The sequence below is a fragment of the Pogona vitticeps genome, chromosome 1 (assembly GCF_051106095.1).
Source record: "Pogona vitticeps strain Pit_001003342236 chromosome 1, PviZW2.1, whole genome shotgun sequence".
NCBI lineage: Eukaryota > Metazoa > Chordata > Lepidosauria > Squamata > Agamidae > Pogona > Pogona vitticeps.
The window spans coordinates 314,452,565-314,473,412 of NC_135783.1; the positions used below are offsets into that span (position 1 = coordinate 314,452,565).

General features: G+C 39.7%; 1 protein-coding gene, 1 long non-coding RNA gene and 1 pseudogene across 21 annotated transcripts in view; all 3 read left to right on the forward strand.

Annotated features, from left to right (window-relative positions):
• The window catches only part of NPAS3 (neuronal PAS domain protein 3), a 932,663-nt gene that overhangs the window by 445,685 nt on the left and 466,130 nt on the right, over positions 1 to 20,848 (forward strand). For all 20 annotated transcript variants that reach the window (XM_020788420.3, XM_072986345.2, XM_072986346.2 and 17 more), the window contains one exon: positions 14,131 to 14,213. In XM_020788420.3, the coding sequence (XP_020644079.3) occupies positions 14,131 to 14,213 (83 nt within the window). The remainder of the gene's footprint in view (positions 1 to 14,130; positions 14,214 to 20,848) is intronic.
• LOC140703484 (U1 spliceosomal RNA) lies at positions 11,552 to 11,696 on the forward strand (annotated as a pseudogene).
• LOC144588816 (uncharacterized) overlaps positions 18,870 to 20,848 on the forward strand; it is a 44,610-nt gene continuing 42,631 nt past the window's right edge. Inside the window, exon 1 of the long non-coding RNA XR_013544529.1 lies at positions 18,870 to 18,924. This is a non-coding gene — a long non-coding RNA (uncharacterized LOC144588816). The remainder of the gene's footprint in view (positions 18,925 to 20,848) is intronic.

Below are 20,848 nucleotides of genomic sequence, written 5' to 3' on the forward strand. Positions count from 1 at the left end.
TATCCCCCTGTAGCTGCTTCCTCTTCCTAGGCAGGCCAGCCGATCCCAGCACCCACCTGAGGTCTGATGGTCTCTGTGTCCAGCAGGCGCTGGATGAAATCAGATGGCCTGCTTGGGGCACCAGCCATTCCAACCCCCTCACAAGAAGGCAAGGATGTTTATGGGTGAGAGATTTGTAAGTGGGGAATGAGATAGGACTGGTGAACTGACAGTCTTGCTTGCTGTAACAATGTACTAAATTTCCTCTGGATCCTTCTTAGTCTTTAATTTAGAGATGGAGAGAGTACTTGCGAAAGTATCTCCCCCCGTTTTTGTAATTTGCCAAAAATGTCTCTAGTCCTTTCTGTTTTAGAAATGAAACACTTAAAGAACAAGCACAGCTAAATTGGAAGATTATTAAGCATTAATAAGAAGAAGATTATTAAACATCACCTCTAGTGCTTAAGACTGTTACATAAAGCTTCAGTCATCTTTGTTTGGGCAATATGCACAAGTATTTGTCCGTTCTGTATAAATATTTGTGCAAAAACATGATTCTGAGCACCAAGGAATTTCTCACCACCCTTGTTAGCAAGTAGAGTGCTGCTGTAGTCCTTTCACCTGAGAACAGGAGTAAGAATTTACGTTCCTGCTCTGATAATTTGAAAGCTAGGAATATAGCAATGAAAGTATGATAGAATGGTGGTTGTAGGTTTTTCAGACTGTGTGGCCATGTTCTGGAGGTTTTTCTTCTTAACATTTTGCCAGCCTCTGTGGCCAGCATCTTTAGAGGACAGGAGTTAGAACTCTGCCTCTGAAGATGCCGGCCACAGAGAGTGGCGAAACATTAGGAAAAAAACCCTCTAGAACATGACCAAACAACCTCAAAAACCTACAACAACCATCAGTTCCCAGCTGTGAAAGCCTTCGAGTATATGATAGAATGGTTCAAAGAACTAATGTGCAGTTCGTTGATTAGGGATGATAGAACAGAATTTCACCTGGAAGAGTCTTACCCCAAAATCACTGTTCTCTCTTGAATTTCATGGGCCTGAACAGTACTCTTTTGGTTATACACAGATTCTTTTCCATCAATCAATCAGTCAATCAATCAACCAACCAATAAATCAATCATTTAATGAAATAAACGAATAATTTAAATAATAAAAATTCAGTAAACAAGTGTTCAATAAATTATGTGCTGCTATTCATCTCCAGGAAGTTGCCAGAGAAATTTCCAAGGACCAACGGCCCTGTTCTTGGGTGCAGCCCCAGTCTGATGGCGGTGGCCTAGGTGGTCCCCTCTCCTAGCATGGCAACTCTACACAGTGGCTAGGGAGGATTCTGGGGCAAGCTGGGAGGCTGACACGAGTCAGGGAAAGTCACACCAATGCACTGCTCTGCTGGGGGAGGAGGAGAAATGGCACCTCCATTTTCCCCATGAGTGAGAGAGAGAGTGTGTGCCTGTGTGTATGTTCATGTGTGTGTTACTTAAATGTTTGGGAGAGCATAAGACTTATGCATGGATTTTTAAGTACACAGAGGTTTAAGTACCCTAGCAATGTTGAAGAGAGAAGTGTACAAAGAAAAGACAGTGGATGCTTCCTGCTTGCCATATCTCTCACATAGTAAAATACATAGTGCAGCTGCTGTATAATGGACCATTTGTATGTTTCTAATCAAGGATTGTTGGATTATTTTCTTGCCAAACAGAAGGCACTCATATATGATGCTGCAAATACAAAGCCAAATTTCATAAATGACAGAAAGCAGATGATGTAACTATGTTTATGGGACTTAAAAACCTATGCCATGCATCAAGGAGTTAGAAGGGGAGAGCAAAGTGACAATAATTTATGACAATGGCAAGTTGTAGGCGTTAGTTGCAGTATGATATCTTTATGTTCATGCTTGGAATATGATATCTTTATCTGCATTTCTAGCACAACTATTTACTGTGTTTCCCCAAAAATAAGACAGGGTCTTATATTAATTTTTGCTCCAAAATACACATTAGGGCTTATTTTCAGGGGATGTTTTATTTTGTTTCATCTACAACAATCTACATTTATTCAAATACAGACATGTCATCTTCTTCTGGTTGCTGCACAATTGTGGAGGGTGAGGTTTCACTTAACTGGGGCTTATTTTTGGGGTAGGGCTTATATTACGAGCATCCTGAAAAATCATGCTAGGGCTTATTTTCAGGTTAGATCTTATTTTTGGGGAAACAGGGTAGTGCATTCCTGTTTGGTGCCATGCCAGTAGCTATATTTCTACTTTCCCCCTTGACTTGCAGAATCTGTATTATTCCTTTCTTTGCTCTGTCAGTTTTTGAAAGTGTGTAAATGCTTGAACATGGCTACATTTTATTATATTTTGAATATAGTAATATGCTTTGTCAAGTTGTCACTGAAAACTCTGTCTACATTAAAATGCTAGTTTTAAAATGAAAAATTGCTGAGGTCACAGTTTTTATTAAACTGTTTCTACAGTTTTTTATTAAACATACAGAGATGATTCCTTTACAATACTGACTGAAAACCTGTTCCTGAGTGTAAGAAAACTTAGCCCATTCCTAGCTGGCAAATAAAACCTCTCTGCCTCAATTCTTGAGGGTGCACACACATCACAGCTTGATGCATGTGTGCATGCCCCCAAGAACTGCGGTGGGGACTTTTTAGTTCCTGGTTAGGAATAGACTAAATGTTACAAATATTCTTACACTAGCAATAGGATTTCAGCCATTGCATATGATCAGCTAAATTTTACTCGACATGAAAGCTTTAGAAACATCGGAACAAACTTTTGGATGCAGTCTCTTTTAGAATAACAGATAATAACAAAAAGGAGAGGAGTTTTAAATGATTTTAAAACTGTGACATGCTTTAGGCACTGTGAATATCTGAACTACATGGATTTCATCTTCCTTCATGTAGATCTAGGAGTTCCTTGACATACTTGTGGCACAGAAAAGCCCCATGGATGAATGGAGCATAAGATTGGAAGTAATAAGGTTGTGCCTGACTTACCTCAGCATTTGTAGCAGATGTTAGAAATGTCATAAACATGAACCTTGGGGATCAGAAAGGGGGGTGGACAAGACAACAGATATAGATCTCTTTGCTTTACTGGTTAGTGTAGTCTGGTGCTGTACAGTAGTGCTCTGTCTTGATGTTAATATCCTTCCCTGCTTTCCAGGATAATGCTGTATCTCTGAAAGCTTTCTTAAGCAAACATGCAGTTTCCACAGGCAACTAAAACAGAGGGTTGGGAGTTTTTCTCAACAAACTCAAAGAAGAAAGGATTTATCTGAATGCCTTTATTTCTACTTCTTTTGGTGGGGGGGACTCAGCTACTGCTGAAATATCTTAAAAGGCGAAAACCATTTGTTAGAAACCCTGCTTAATTTAACTTAATATGCTGTGAAGTGTGATGCACTTCACCAAAAATACTTGCAATTTTAAATGTTTTGTGTTGTTGGCAAAAATGAATGATGGAAGCAGGAAAGAGGAAAGTGACTTAAGATCACAGGAGTGGAAATCACCTTAACACAGAGGAAAAAAATATTGGAATGTAAGACATTACTTTGAAAACATGTGCCATTATGACATCATTTCTATTCAGCCCCTTTATAAATAAATGATCCTCTCACTTAAAAAACCCCTTTTGTTCTTTTTCTATGTATTAGTTTAGTAAATACTCCTGTATAAAGTACAAAAATGCCAGGAAATGTTATTTGAGGTGGGTTATGTATGACCTTGATTTCCTTCCTAAAAGCAGATGATGGTGACACAAAGTGATGCTTTTAGAACATTCACCATCTCTAATTTTGCTGGGTATTACTTTACTCTAGCACTAAATTTCTTGCTCAGTATAAATAGCACAGTGTTTCCTGCAAAGAAATTACATGTAGCATCCATAATGTTACACTTTCAAGCCAATATCCTTTTTCCCTTGTCAGAAGGTGTCATAAGTCATTGTGTGCAAAGATCAGACTTGACGTTTGATATCATAGAGCGCACTTACAAATCATTGCTCTAAAATTTCCTTTCGCTGGATTGATTGATAATCAGACTGGTAGCAACAAGCTGCAGTATATGATAACAGCCACTTAGTTTATGTACATTTTTATTTGGGTTCACTCAATAAGTACCAAATTGTTCACTGAAGTGTGTATATGGATAGATTAATTAAGAAGCTTTAAACCAGGGGTCTCAAACTCAATTTACCTGGGGGCCGCTGGAGGCAGAGTCTGGGTGAGGCTCGGCCGCATCAGATTTTCCACCAAGCGGAGCAAGAGCCTGAGGAAACCACCCAGGAGTTTCTTTAGCCCGGCTGGGGCTCCGAGGAGGAGGAGGAGGAGGAGGGGTACATGAGCCCTCGTCGCTGGCCACGACCCCCTCCAGCTCCTTCTTCACTACCACCACCAGCAGCAGGACGAAGAAGTGGAGAAGGGAGGGAGTGCCGGTGACCTAGCCGGGGGAAGGAGGGCACGACATAACATTTTAAAGAAACCCTCACAGAATTTGCCTTGCCAAAGGAGAAACGCCTCCACCAGTATCCGCAAAATTAAACAGAATGGGGCAGGGGCCCCACAGGTGCGTGCACACACGCATGCACACAAATGCACAGAGGTCCGGCAACCTTCCTCTGAGGGCCCCCCTCAAAAAATGCGCACTCAGCAGCAGCAGGTACCCCCACCATGACAGAGGAGCAAACTTTGCGAGTTGAGCCCAGGCAGCCTCCAAAGCCGAGGTGGTTGAAGCAGGACGAAGAGGAGGAGGAGGAAGCACTGCCAGGCACTGAGGCGGCTACTGGCTTCAGGCATCGCTCAGCGGTGGCTAGGGCGCTCGGGGAAAAGGGCCGGCAGCACGCCTCATTTGCCAAGCAGGCTGTCTGGCAGGCTGCAGTTCCGGATGGAGGGTGCAAGAGGCGCTGTCTTGGGAGAGAGCTGGCGAGTGAGGCGAGGCTTTTTTTGACTCTTGATAGCAGAGGACGTGTGGGTGCTGGGGGGCAGGCAAGTTGGGGGCCACAAACTATCATCCGGCGGGCCACAAATGGCCCCCGGGCCGCATGTTTGAGACCCCTGCTTTAAACAGTAATGTGTTTCACTAGAGATTGGCCCCCTAAATGGTAGTAGCTTTCACTCTGATGTGGCAGTTTCTTGCATGTATGAGAGAGCAAACTTGCAGCTTTAGAGATGGAAAACGGTTGGAGGTTTTGAACTACAGCTCCCAGAATCCCAGTCAAGATGGCCACGTTGATTATGGGATTTGGGAAGTTGTAGTCCAGAACAAACAAAAATTTCTCATCTCTTCACTATTTCTGTGTCTACAAATTAATTATCAATTATCAGGGATAATTGAGGACTAACTCAGTGCACACAAACCTTGTTCTCCCTTAAGGCACAAGCCCATGCAGTTAAGGACTCCACATTCTAAGGTGAGCAAACTTGAGCTCCAGCATGGCATGCTGTTATTCGGCAGAAGAAGGGATCCTGTTTCCTCTGCACTCTGGAGAAATGTAGACAAAAGCCTCTCTTTATTGCCTATCCTTCCCCTCCCTTTGTAGTGGCAAATGGGAGTGAGAGGTAACTGTAGTAAAATACTTTTATTTCTCTTTGTCACTACACTACAGATAGCTGTGGTTTTACCACCATCTAAGTTAGTACTGTACTTGGAAATGGAATGCTCTTTTTGAGCAAGGGTGGGTGCAGAGTATTATTAAACGTGGACCTGACTGGTTTGCATATACTGAAAAAATCCAGATGATGGTGTATTGCTGTAAAGCCTATTCAAAACATTGCATGACTTGCTTTTTCTCCTAGTTTCACTCTCTGTTGCATCACTGCAGTTTAAACTGCTACACGATGCTCACCCAATTCACATATAGAGGTCATCCCCACCATGGTCTGAGTTGCCAATGCTATGCAGGTGCTATATAGAAATTCCATACTGTCAGTTTCCATGCAGGAAAATCTGAATATCCCCAATAAAGCTCCTGGTCAACGGGCTCTTTATGGATGACCCATAGATTTGTGTCCTTTACACAGCTGACAAGGAATTTATGGTCTCAGAAGATACGTTATATTGTTATATTTATTTTAAATGTTCATTCCTGAATGGCATGTATTATTCTTGTCTTATGAGTTCAAAAATGAATCCTTTTCTTCTTTAAAAGGTTTATTTAGCAAGTAAACAACTGAATAACTAAAAGCCAAAAATATAAAATATACTTGGAATATATGTAAAAATTACAAGAGTATGTGCTTTCACAGCTTTTTATTACAGATTTCTCTAGTTCATATGTGTAAATAATACTTTTTTCTATGTTAAAAAATAAACCTTGATTCTATTAAATAAGAGTTTCTGTATTATATAGGTGAAGCCTAGTGATTTAAAAATACAAAGCAAACAAGTTCTCTATAGTAAAAACTATTTTAGATGACTCATTTAGTCACTTAAAAGCAAACTCTATTGTTATACAAATTGTTTAACAATTCTATCAAAGCATAAGCAAAACATTTGTAAATAAGTCACATCACATTAGATATTTCTCACCCAATATTTTTCACAGCAGAGATTTGTCCCTGTTTGTAAAAGACAGGTGACTATGTGTTTTGGAGATGTCCTCCTAAACATGAGGGAAATCTCTGTTTTATACATTGAGTGTGTCTTAAAACAGTAATGACACTGGGTTTTTGTGGGTGATCACGGAACAAAGGAAAGCAATTAGCCTTAGAGAAAGTACAAAGGAGTCGACAATGGATGTCCGAGCCAGCGGAGCCTCAAGGCAATGCCCTGATAACTCTTTTTATTAACTTAGCATGATTACATAGTAAGTTGTGAGAATTCAGATAGGGTAGTAGTTATCTAATCGTAACCAGGATTGGCTGAGGAAACTCTTTGATCTCATGCTCTACCTTTACGTGAAAAGGCAGAATGAGGAGTTACCCTGCCCGCTGGCAGCTGCTGCTCCTGCCAGGAGTGTGTGCACGTCACTGGAACAGAATGCAGCTAGAACTTTTAGGCAGAATTTTCCCACAGGTTTTGGCTTTCCCATGGATAAGCAATGTCAGCTTGTCTAAACAGCTGTCTGTCCACTCAGCTAGGATATGAGCCATCTAGTAGCTCAGGTAGCTCCTAGTTGGGAAAATGTGCCCATTTGGTGTACTTCCTTAATACCATATTTGAGCAGTACAATACATTGGCATTTTGCATGTTCTATATTACCCAGTCAAACTTCATACTTGATTTTTCCTGCCATATAATTTCCTCAAAACCTATTGCTGACAGTGCCACACCCACTAAGTTCCATTTTTCTACCCTTCCAACCCACCTCTGTCCACTCCAACCCCTTCTCATTTCTTGTGCTGTCTTGGGAATAGTGGACAAGAGGACAGGGGTAGGAGAGTTCTGTCTTTGCCATCCATTAAAATAATGACCTTACACCAGTTTCATACACCTAAAAATGATGCGGCCACCTGCTCAGATGCCCTAGCCAGGCAGCTACCATGTTTTCCCGAAAATAAGTCCCAACCTGAAAATAAGCCCTAGTATGATTTTTCAGGATGTCGTAATATAAGCCCTACCTAAAAATATAAGCCCTAGTTAAGTGAAACCCCGCCCTCCACCATTGTGCAGCAACCAGAAGATGACATGACTATAAAATAAAACATCCCCTGATAATAAACCCTAATGTGTTTTTAGAGCAAAAATTGATATAAGAAACCTGTCTTATTTTCGGGGAAATGCGGTACTGATTTGGTCTGATGATCAGGAGACCAGAAGTGCCACTTAGGTAGTTGGCTGCAAAAGCTGGTAATGGTATAGTTTGGGTCATATCCATAAAGCAAGTGATTGAGCAACTGTTACACATGTAAATCCCACCTCACACCAGCTATTTATGCAAAATAAAGCGGACAACACAGCTGAAAAGCACAACAGAGCAACCTGCCAGTTAAGACCTATGACAGGTCTTAACTAGCTTTGTTGCACCATTATTAATCCTCCCCTTCCCCTACAGAAACATAAATGAAACAGCTGATCTAGATATATGTTGTGTGGACATGTAAGCCCCATTTATAATACATAACTTCTGTGTAGCAGTTGGAACTGTGAAACAGATTAAAGTTAAAAGTTTCATTAAATAGACGGTGGAATATATACACATGCACACATACACAAAAGAAAAGTAAAACAGCTCATTACATAGAAGGATTAACTTTATGACCCATCTGCTTGCTGGGCAGCCCAAAAGAGCAGCAAATGGTCAACCCCTAGAATCAGTGGATGTGCACCACCTTCCAGACCTAGGCTGTGACTCACTGAATAGAGGCAGACAGGCTTTATATACCATCTGACAGCATTGCAATTAATGGCAAATGCTTATTAGTCATGTCTTCCCTTACACCTACATCTCATTAATTTGCAAAATGCTAGCAGAGCATCTCACTCGTTGGCACAATGGTAACAAAACTAAATATCTAAGTGCAAACACCATTCCGGAGCTTGGGTACTCGTATCACTGGGTGGGTAATTGTGAGCTTCTACCCAGAACATTTGCTGTAAACAAGCTGTGCTGTCCGAAGCAACCAACCACCCATCATGTAGATAAGGAGGCACATGAAGAGAATGAACCTGTTTAAAAAGGAGCAAAGCAGATTTCTAACAGAAACCTGAACACAGAGGGAACATTTATACATACCACTAAGCCTCCTTGTCATGACACACTTTTCCCACAATAACTGTATATCCCTCTCTGACTGCATTGTAACCTCTTGTTGCTTCTTCTACACTCCAATTTGTGCTGCTTTTAATCAGTTCTTTCTCTGAATCACAAAGCAGCTTTGAAGAGTCCAAGAAAAAATTTCCATGCCCAGGATTCATCAAAGGGCCGCACTATAAAAAAGTGTGAAGAGAAAAATAGCAAGTTCTCATTCTGGCACTTCCAGTTTTGAATGGCTACAACTGAGGGCCTGTGTAGTACTACTTTACTTGTAAACCACTGTTTCTGAAACAGTAGCCCTCCCCAGTTTTATAGCTGGAAGCATTGCAGATAGGGAATTTGAAGACACAAACAGACCTTGGGGCAACATGTAATGCATGAGCTGCACTTGTGGACCTTGGCTCTAGATAGAAAAATGTGTTATGTGTAGGACATGAATGTATGAAATGAAAAGAATGTACTGTATTTTTTGCTCCATAAGACGCATCTGACCTTAAGACGCACATAATTTTTAGAGGAGGAAAATAGGGAAAATATATTCTGAACCAAATAGTGTAATAAAATATTTAATAAACTATAACAGAATAACATTTGAACCATGTAAAGTGAACAGCAGTCAACAGTGGCATTAAGAACCATTACCACTGTCATTAACAAATGGAGAGACTTAAAGCTTTGTGTACTCTAGTTTATGTACCATAAATTTGTGTACCATAAATTTAATTCAAGTACATATAGACCATTATCAACCAGTGATAAGACCTATACCACTCTACCTATATTTTACATTTCCTTTCATCCACCTTCTCCCCATGCTTATAGAAATGTCTCAATGATAGATGAGATTGTTGTGCAACTCTGCCCGGCTACAGCTTAAGCCTATATTAAGTTAGAAATGGTTTGTCTGATTTGGCACTGCATTGAGAGGTCCCTTTTAGTTGTGTCGAGGATAAATAGTGGAATTAAACTATCTAACAGCTGGTTTTCCTTATTTACTTTAGGTTATGCAAAAGAACAGCAACACAAAGCTTAACCTGATCCCATTCACTAGCAGTAGCACATGCTCAGCATAAGACCATATCTCCATTTTCTGACATAATTGAAAGTTTATAGCATGCAAGGCGCAACAGGTTAGGCCACACAAAGCCATGAACAGTGTTCTTGATGAGCCAAAAAAACTGAATACAAACTATAGTACAGTGGGGTCTCGACTTACGAACGGTTCTACATACGAACTTTTCAATTTACTAACCAGCCCGATAGGAAATTACATACTCAACATATGAACTTCCCTCGATTTATGAACAGGAAAAAAGTGCCCCCTCCCCTTAGAGGCTTCTGGAGGGGGAAAAAAGGTCAGAAACTTAAAAATAAATAAAAGAAAGTCACTTACCAGGCCTTGGTAGCCCTCGAACTGCTGGAAAAAGAACAGCAAACAGATAAAAGCCGACACCCAGAAGGGAGCCTGGCAGCCATTTTGTGCTTTTCTCTGCTCCTGCCCCCTCCTCTCCCCACCTAACAGCTGATCGGCTGGCTCTGAAGAGGCTTGAGGAGGCTTTCTAAGCACCTAAAAAGCCTGGCTGTGTGTCTTTGTGCTGAAAAAATCAGCACAATATCCTTTAAAACATACTTTAAAATTGGCTTCGTTGAAAAAAAAAGATTTGAAAAGTACTTTTAAAACTGTTCCCTGCCTCGCCCTCCTTTCCTGAACTTTTCTTGACCTAAGGAAAAAAAGAAAAAAATATCCCCCTCTAGTGGCAGAAGGCGGAATAGCAGCTTCCCATTAGTTTCTATGGACGGAAAAGAGCAGATACGGATTAAATGGTTTTCAATGCATTCCTATGGGAAATGCAGATTCGACATACGAACTTTTCGACCTATGAACCGCCTTCCAATAAGGATTAAGTTCGTAAGTCAAGACCCCACTGTAGCTGAAATCAGGGAGCAGGTACTGTAATCCAGTTAGAAGTCACAAGGCACAGTTAGTTTCCTTGCTGCAACACCCTTTGGAAATACATTCTCTATTAGATGCCCAGAACTAGTTGAAAAGTTTGCAAGTTGAATCCAAATTTCCCATAGAAATGCATTGAAAACTAATTAATTCATTTTTATGGAGGGGGGGAAAGGTCAGAAACTTAAAAAACTTAAAAGAAAGTCACTTACCAGGTACTGTAGACTGAGCCTGGCTATTCACAGTGCCTTGGTAGACCCCAGAACAGCCAACAAAGAGCCCCAAACAGCTAAAAGCCAGCAGGCAGCTGGCAGATGGCAGCCATTTTGTGCTCTTCTCCACTCCTGCTCCTGCTCCTTTCCCCTCCCCTCTCCCCACTTAACAGCTGATCAGCGCTGGTCTGAACGGCTTCCCAAGCAGCTTTTAAAGCAAGTACTGGTATGCACATTTCTACACAAGCAGGTTTCAACTCAAATGGATCACCTTTTCACCCAAGCACTAACCCCAAACAAACAGCTTTTAAATTAAATTTTACATTTTAAAATGACAATACCAGGCAGTCCCAGGTCTCTCTCCCAGCTCTCTAACTGTTGGACTAGCAAGGAAGCAGACAAGCAGCCTCTTCACTAACTGAAAGTTTGAATTTCCCCGCTTTCCTTGCCTTCCCCGCATATTAGGTATGCTAATATCTGTGCACTGAAGGATTGTGGAAGGAACATCCAGCCCCTGATGGGGGTCCTGTGGGGCACCCCAAAACACTGAGTAGCTCTCTTGAGCTCTTTTGGGACTGGGGCTGTGCAGCCCTGTTCTGATCAGGAGATGCAGCCGGGGGTCACCATGCCTTTGGGGGACAAGGCAAAGAAAGGGGCAGGAGGTTCAGGGGCCATTCCAACTCATTCCTGGCAGGGGAGATACCATGATCATCAAAGTGGTTTTCCCAGGGTGAGGCTCATCTATTGCACTTTGTATGTGCTGACCCCTGTGATTTGGGAAAATCAACTGCCTAAGTGGGGGACTGTGTTTGTGGTTTCCCCTGGTCTCTCTAGAATCATTCTTTCCCCATTGGTCCTTGGCTGTTTTCACTGCCTGCTGCCATAAGCCTGTTGGCTTTGCTGGTTTTCCAGGTGGGCTCCAGGAAGAAGATCCTGGAAAGCCAGCAGTGCAGAATGGTGAGGTCCAAACAGCAAGCAGTCTCTGGTGCCAGTTCAGAGGCTTCCCAGCATGGCAGTGGGAGGCTTCTGGGTGGTGGTGGTTGAACCCTTTTTTACTGTATTCACTCCATAAGACGCACATACTTTCTCCCCCACTATTTGGGGGGGGGAGTGCGTCTTATGGAGCAAAAAAATACGGTACTTTTCTTTAAGGTAAAGAAATACATTGGTGGTTGTTACAGAGTCACATGTGCTGTTCAATTACTCTATTTGCCCTGAACAAGTGGCTGAGTATCAGATATTTTTCTGACAAGGAAAACCAAACAGCCTTTAGACAGGGAGACAATAAGTGGTCCAAAAGGATGTTGCAGTGTTCCATGTAGAAGTATTCTATTTCTGATCTTAGCCTCATGTCTTTTCTGTAAATGATATGATAGCACTTTTCAAATATTTGAAAGTCTGTCATACAGAGGAGGACAAGATCTGTTTTCGATCATCCCAGAGTGCAGGACACGCAACAATGGGCTCAAGCTAAAGGAAGCCAGTGGGCTCAAGTTAAAGGAAGCCAGATTTCGATTGTATATCAGGAAAATTTTCCTAACTGTTAGAGCAGTACAACAGTGAAACCAGTTACCTTGGGAGTTGGTGAGTGCTCCACCACTGGAGGCATTCAAGAAAAACGTAGATAATCAGCTGTCAGATATGCTTTGATTGTATTCCTGCACTGAGCAGGGGGTTGGACTTGATGGCCTTGTAGGCCCCTTCCAACTTCACTTTTCTATGACTCTGATTCTATGAAATCAAGAGCAGGAAGATAGATTAGCATAATATCAGCTCTGGGCAGCAGGAGAATACTCAATCCTTCCCCTGCACACCATCACAAATTCCACCCACAGCGAGTCTAGGTTCCAGCAGGACCCACTTTTTGCTTTAAAAAAATGAAAGAGGGTGAAACTGTCAGACAAGAATTAAGAGTATCTTGACACTACCTGTTGCAGTAATACATTCAGTCTTCTGGCAGGGAGTGAATATTAAAGACGTAAGACTAAGGTGGTATGTATACTTTTAAGGCAAAAGATGAGACAACATTTAGAACGTCTTAGGCCAAAACCTTAAATATGTATTTAATACTTTTGAGAATCATATACAGTACATAAACTGCTTCTTGGAATACAAGAAGGCAGCCTTGTGAGAGAGGGATCTTCATCAGGATCATGGCACTGAAGGAAGGAGTTAACAAATAATCCCACAGACACAACTCCATCCTCTTGGTAGCTATTATTTATTGATTGGATTCCTGTGGATGTTCCTGTAGAATCTGATAATTAACAAGATGCCACAGCACCTCTTGGTTGCACAGTCTGGTGCATAATCAGGCAAGTGGCTGAGATGTGCCCTACTACCTTGTCAGCTGCAAATAGAGATGGCAATTTACACAAAACCTACGCAAATGCTCTTACAATTCTGGCCATTGAAAGGGAAAAAAAAGATTCATTTTACCACAAACTACATATTAAATACCATGTGTTATGTGGCCCTTAAAGTGTAGGAGCACCTCTGCCGATTTTAGAAATGTTTTGCAATCCCACAGACCTACCTGATTATATTGACTTGTGAAACATTTGTTATATTGTTATTTGTGGTTTGTTGAAGTTTATTATACTTAATTTAATGCAGTCCACAATTTTTTTTCTGCTGCTGTGAGCCCTCTGATGCTGTTCTTTAAACAAAGGATCTGGTTTTTTGAAAATCTGTTCAGCGTCATAACCTCTAAGCTTTGTCACTTCAGAGAACTCAAGTTACCATTATATAGATCCAAGCCACTGAAAATCTTTCACCAGCACGATTATTCCCTTTGTGTGCACTTTGCCCATGCACAGTGGGGTCCCCATAAGGTTTTGTTTCTCTCAAGTTCCTCCACTTGGATCTGCTCATAAGTACATACATAACCAAATTAAAAGAAGGGAACAGAAGATCTCTATATAGCTCCATATCTCCATCCAGGCTTGTGGGAGCTTTCAGTCACATAACCTGATGAAGTAGATGAGACAAGTAAGCCACAAATTTGGAGATAACCACAAATTTCTAAGTCCCTGTAGCAATTTCTGTTGCCCATGTATGCACCAATGCGGTCGTTGAAAGACAAGTGTTCCTTTGAGCTCTATGGGAAATCCCTAAGTGTTTTGGCTATTGCTATTTAATTCTGAATGTGAGAATGAATAAAATATTTGGCAGCTACATGCAATGAGTTGGTTTCAGATCAGGCATGAATTGTGACTGAATGTGCAGAGATTGCAACATAATTGCTTTTTTATTCAGTTATAGGTGCCCAGCGCAGGAGAAGCCCCAGTGCACTTGCCACTGAAGTATTTGAGTCACATTTGGGAAGTCACATTTTACAGGTAAAAACAATGGCTTTACAAAATGGAAAAGTTGAACATACTTAATCACAAGGTCAAAGATTCCTGTCATTTATTTGGATAGTGTGTATTGTAATCACAGTTTACCTGATAAGAGTTTTACAAAATAATGTTTTCTTTTAGAAAGCCATGATTGAAAGAATGTTAACGAGAGAGGGAGGGCAAGTATTTGTGCTGTAATAGTTTAGATTTCACAAAACTTTGTTGTATTGCACTGTGCAGTAGCTGTTGGCTCCCCCAGATAATGTTTTGTGTATGTAGAAGTACAAATCACTATGCTGTGATTGATTGACTGATTGATTTTAATTGTGGTCTTGTTCATATTTAAGATTTCACTGTTCTCCCCTGATTTGACTTTCCAGGATCCCTTTCTTCCCTTGATGACTATGTTAATGATCACATGCAAAATAATATTGCTCATCCTTTTGAAAATAACATCTTCCAGATCTTAATAGATTATGAGTATGATGTTTCCCAAAATTTCGTGTAGTGGTGTGTTCCAAACAGATTATCTTGACAAGTATTTAAAGTGTTGTACATGCGCTGAGTTTGTTTTGACTCAAAATTCCATCCAGGAATCATTCTTAAAATATCAGGATCAAAACTAATATCTGTCACATAGGTAAAATGCTTTTTAAAACTCTCCTGGATTATTAGGTTTTTTTTCTGCTTTGAAAATATCCATTATTTATAAGAAAAAATATGCTTTCTTGATCAATTTGATCAGAATTGAATGCTTTCTTGTGATGGAAAGTAGAGAAAACACCACTTTTTTTAACAGCCCAGCCTCCAGTATCTGTGTTTACGACTTCTCCTAGTCCTCTGGTGCAGCCATAAGCAACAAGATAGAAGCCGTGACTTTCTTTTTAAAATAACTATAGTTTCATGTGTCACCCAAACCCAAATGCCCACATGTTTATAAACATTAAACTATGGCTAATAACTGGACAATCAGTTAGCTTGTTTGAAATAAACCACTTATGAAATTGCAGTTGGCTGATTTGGGTGATACAACAAGGCATTGTGGATGAAAAGTGAAACCAATAGCTGTTGAACCCTTCCTCACAGATACATTGGAAAAGGAGTACAGAGAAGGGGGTATCAAATATTAACCTTGAAGAGACTAGGCTAATTCCCAGTCACAATAAATAATGGTTTTTAATAATTCAGAATATAGTCACCATATCAAACAATAAGAAATATTCTTCTTCAATTAATAGTACAAGAAGGCGTTGTTCCGTAGTAGAAAGCTGCAGATTTCAGAATTATTGTGAATAATGACCATATGTTAAAGCTTATGGAAGGGTAGAGAGTTTAAAACTATCGATATAGTGAATTTCTCACAAATACTGAGATTGTGAATTGAGTTAATTTCTTGTTCTTATGACTTGGCTCTTGGTAACCTGCTTCAAATTGAACTTGCATGTTCTTATTTTGCAAGTGAACACATAGCTTTCTAAATTAAATATGTAAAGACTACATTTAGTGCTTTTCATATAAGACAGGAGTTTTGCCTCATTGATTGTTCAAGAAAAGATAAATAAGCAGCACCTTTAAAAAATTTCTGTTGTGTAATTAGTTGCATTTACTATGAAAATATATTAATAAATGGCGTGGACAAAACTGAGTACTTTTAAGTCCCATTGATTTCACTACATGAAGCTTAAGCATCTACTTAATTCTGGTATTAAATCAGAAGGATATAAAAGTGTTTAAAAGGTTTTATACTCATATTTGTGTCATTATAAAGATACAGAAGGTGCTAATTGAAATAGATTTGTATACAACCCATTGGAGTCCTATTTATGAAATGTGTACAGTTCATCCTGACCTTATTCTTGTATCTCAGAAGACTATTATAGAATTTTAATTGAAGGTTGTTTGATGTTCCTTTACAATCTGTTTATTGTAGACTTGGGGGGCACGGGAATGATTCATTTAAAATATGAGAAGTGAAAGGATTTTCAAAGCATAAATAGATGAGTAAAGGTATAGCACTGCAGATATCAAACATCTCCAGTGTTTTGGTCTTAAACTTGCCATGACTGTTATACTGAATATCAGTTGATGTAAGAATTCCCAGAGAGTGGAGGATGCACCAAACTGCTACAGTATTTTTGTCCAAATTAAAGCCAGAAAATTTGAAAATGATACAGTATTTAGAAGAGTATAGGCTAATAATGAGAAAATAAGAACAAGTCATAAGTGAATGCAAAATGACAATGACAGTTAGAAAGTGGTGTGTATTGTTTTAGCATGCCATGCACCTGCCTTTATAAAAGCACTACAATGCAGTGGCCAGTGAAGGAAACCTGTAGGAGCAAAACCTTTTTGTGTATTTTAACAAAGAGTCCAGTTGTATCTCAGAAACTAAGAAATGCATTGTAAACTAACAGGAATAGCAGTTAATTAAACAGAAGAGAAAAGTGCTATTAACATAAAACTGTTGTAATATACAGAAAAATAAATTCAACATCTTTATATAAAATCATAATACATAATAAAAGTGACAAATTGAAATTAAATGGATCTTGTAGAGCCACAATACAATTATGTATGTACTGAGGGAAGAAAACTGCAGAAGTGTTTTAATGAAGAATAGAACACGGTAGCTGAAATTGTGTTGCTTAGTATAATAAATTGCACTAGAGTAGGCCCCTTAAATAAAGGGGGATTTGGTGAGCTCCTCAAGTTCCATTGAATCAAATAGGCCTACTCTAGTTGTGACTTAATATGTGAAATAACAGGATTTCAGTGACTATGGGTAAGTATTTCAGGTGTGAGTTTATAAAATGTCATGGCTCCAGACCAAATATAACCAATTAATATTAAAATAGTTACTTTCTTCTATTTTTTTTCTGCAAATCATTGCTCTTATTCTGTTCTGTAAATCCCAAAGAAGGAGTGGAGTCACTGTAGAACAGTGGATCCAGGTCGTATCCCAGTGAGACAGTCCAGAAGGATATCATGATCAGTGGTATCAAAAACTGCTGAGAAGTTCATCAGAACTAAAAGGGACACATTCCTCCTGTCCAGTTCTTAGTGCAGGTTATCCATCAAGGTGGCCAAATAAGATTCTAACCCATAACCAGGCCTGAAATGCTTCAAGAGTCTTTGAATAATCCATCTCATTCAGGAACTCTTGGACTTGAGAAGCTACCACATGATCCAATACCCTGCCCTGGAATGGAATATTAGTGAATAGGCAGTAATTATCTGATCCCATGGGATGCCATGAGGGCTTTTCTAGAAAGGATTTTACTGTTATCTCCTTAAAGCATGCTGGGAGACATTCACCAGCCCTTCTACCCACTCCCATCCCATCTAGTGGCTTTTATACACAAATGTGACCTCTCAAAAAAGCTCCACTAGACCAGTGGTCCCCAACCATGGGCCTCCAGATATTCCTGGACTTCAACTCCCAGAAATCTTAGCCAGCAGAGGTGGTGGTGAAGGCTTCTGGGAGTTGTAGTCCAAGAACATCTGGAGGCCCAAGGTTGGGGACCACTGCGCTAGACAACTCAGCGGAGATGCAATGGTGGCACAAAAAAAGGTGACGTCTTTAACAACAGCACTGTCATGGCATAGGTCTTCCAGAGGGCTCTAGGCCACAATCAGTTAGGTTTCCTCCAGGTTTTCTGCCATCATTGTTTGAGGCCACTCATTTCGTCACCACCAGCTTCCTAGTAAAGTTTGGCTCTGAATCAACCCTCTCTGTCTGTGCTGAGGAATTAAAACTGAGCATAAGGAGACAGGGTGGATATGGAAATGGGGAGCACTCACAGGTCACCTGTTCTCTACAATGGTCTGATCACTAAATGCTTGTGTGTTTGTGACATAGAGAGGAGAACGAGAGTTGGTTATGCCCAGTGGGGGATTCCTCTCTCTGTAGTAGGCATTGTACCCAGCTCATACGGGAATAAAATCAATTCAGTGAAAAAGTCAGAACTGAGGATATGTTCTTATTATTGCAAAAAATCAATGTGCAAACATTTAACATTCACTACTCTAATGTGATTTTTCAAAGAAGTGTTGGGAGGCTTTTTTAAATTTTAAATTGGTATTGTGTACAGTGAGAGTGCTGGAAGGCTATTAACCCTGCCTAGAATGAACTCATTGGCATTGAATGGGATTTTTTACTCATTAAATAACTTAAGTCACATTGAATTCAGTGAATGTACTCTAGGTCAGTGGTTCTTAACCTTTTTGAAAGAAATGCCCCCTTGAGCCATTGAGGAAGTTATCATCACCCTCTTCCCCACGGTGATGATATCTTATTTATTTATTTATTTATTTATTTATTTATTTATTTATTTATTTATGACACTTAAATCCAATGACCCCTGAAAACAAAATTCAATTGCAAGAAAATGAAATGACCCCAAAAAGTAACATTTAATGATTTAGTTGCAAGGGAATTTTAAGACGCAAAAAGAAACATTAAAAGGGTATACAAACAAACCGCAATGCAGGAATTAAAAATTTCAAGACGAAAACTCTGAAACTAAATTAAGATTGGAAGAAAATACATATTCATGCACACTGTAAAAAGGCTGTAGCCATCTTCACAGGTGTGGCTTGCTCCAGTGTCCCCCTATCACCCCCCTTCTGCTCCAGCGCCCCACGCCACCCCATTTTGTTCTACCACCCCCCTGAAAAATGAAATCACCCCCTGGGGGGCATTATCGCCCACGTTAAGAACCACTGCTCTAGGTGGGTCTTAATTTGATTTAGCTCATAGTTATGTGGCATTTGCAAGACAGTGGCAGAGATACAGTTGTATAATAAGTTATGTCACATTAGGCTGCTGACATCATCTGTCATCACAATTTTTGGTAAGAAAATGTTTCTTAGGTCCTGAGGCTTCTGTGGAATCTCTTTCATTGTTGGGAAGCCACAGGACAAGAGAGAGAAGTTCTTAATTACCAAAAAGATTGCAACTGCTGGTATAGTCACTTCAGTGGCAGCAATTTTCAAACCCAGGAACTTATATAAAACATAGTTGAATGCCTTATATAAGAAGAAATAGCTTGTTCAGAACAGAGGCTAGCTAATTAATCCACATACACTTTTATTCAGACATCCAAATGATTTTCTCTTTATCTTTGACAGAAATTTCCAAGCTACAGCTCATAAAAAATGAGGATATTCTGGATTTCATTCCTTTCTGTGCAGTAATGATTTCCCCCTCTTTATTGGAAAATGTTGTGAGAAACTTGAGTTACATGTCTCTATGGAAATGGGCACCTTCATAGGATCTTACTACTTTTTTCAGCTGTGTAAAGACAAAGATATAATGAAGACAATGATTGACCCTATCCTTTTTATATAATCAAGAATGACCAGAAAATGTAGGATTAAATACAGGGGAAAGTAAAAGTTAGATAATGTATTTGCATATGCAGATTAGTTTAATTGATCCTGCTTGCCTCTACAGGGATTTTTCATTACAAACTGGAGTGCTACATTGTTCAGCTCATATTGAGTAATTTAGTAACTAATGAGACCAGTTTGCACTAATTTGCATATGATAAATGAGCTTAATTGCAGTAAATAACTTGGAGGCATAATTACTTAATTTTCCTGTGTTGCATGGCTTTTAAGTTCACGTATGAACAACTCAAGATAATTCTGCATATTTAAATAAGTTGCTTTTCAAATTTCTTAAACTAAAAGGCATACCTTATACTTTTATATTGTAAAACAATCAGAAGTGAGGTTTATAACATTCCCACTTCAACTGTAGAAATTGTGAAGTGTTGGCATTACTTTGGATCTTACTATGTATTTTAGCTATCACGGCATGTCTGATTAGCATACATGTGGCAAAAAAGTAGTATGTTCCATATGTCAATAAGCCTTTCATCTAAAATAGAAGTTTGTTGCTCAAAACATATGACTATAGGTTTGGGGCAAGGAGAGGAATCCAGAGACAAAATTAAGTTTGTAAAAACAAGAGTGCCTACTAATATAATCTATCAGCTGTGTTATCATATACAATATTCATGAAAACAACAGTCATACAAAAGAGGACAGATAATGCTGGAGATGTCATGATTTAAAAATGCAGAATTAAGAGGGTTGTTGTATTAAATAAAGCATAGACCAATCTTAGAATATAGGAGCTGCTACTTGCATGGAAGACTGGAGCCTATTTTTTCTTTGCCGTGTTAAACACTGAGTTGATTAACAGGTAATGTCAGTGACAGGAGAAAGAAGCATCCTTGTCACATGAAGCAACAAATATCAAGCAACCACAAGTAGTAGCTAAAAGGCCTAGAGGGAAAAAAGACAGATACCAGTTCTACTTTTCTTAAATGAAAGAATTGACTAATAATAAGGAAAATAAAATTTGTGTTTGATAACAGTTTACTAAGGCATCTGCTGCCTTTCCATGTCTGTCACTCAATATATTTCCTGATTATTTCTGTCAGACATTTCAGACAATGCTCTTTTTAGACCACCTCTGTGTACAGAACACAAATGTGAAGTCAGGACTTAAGACCCAGCCTCTGACACCAGGTGCCCCACTGACGTCATTTCAACTAGCTTACGAGTGATACATGAAAGCTACAACTGTCCCTAGTTGTGTATCCTTAGAACCTCTTCTCAAAATT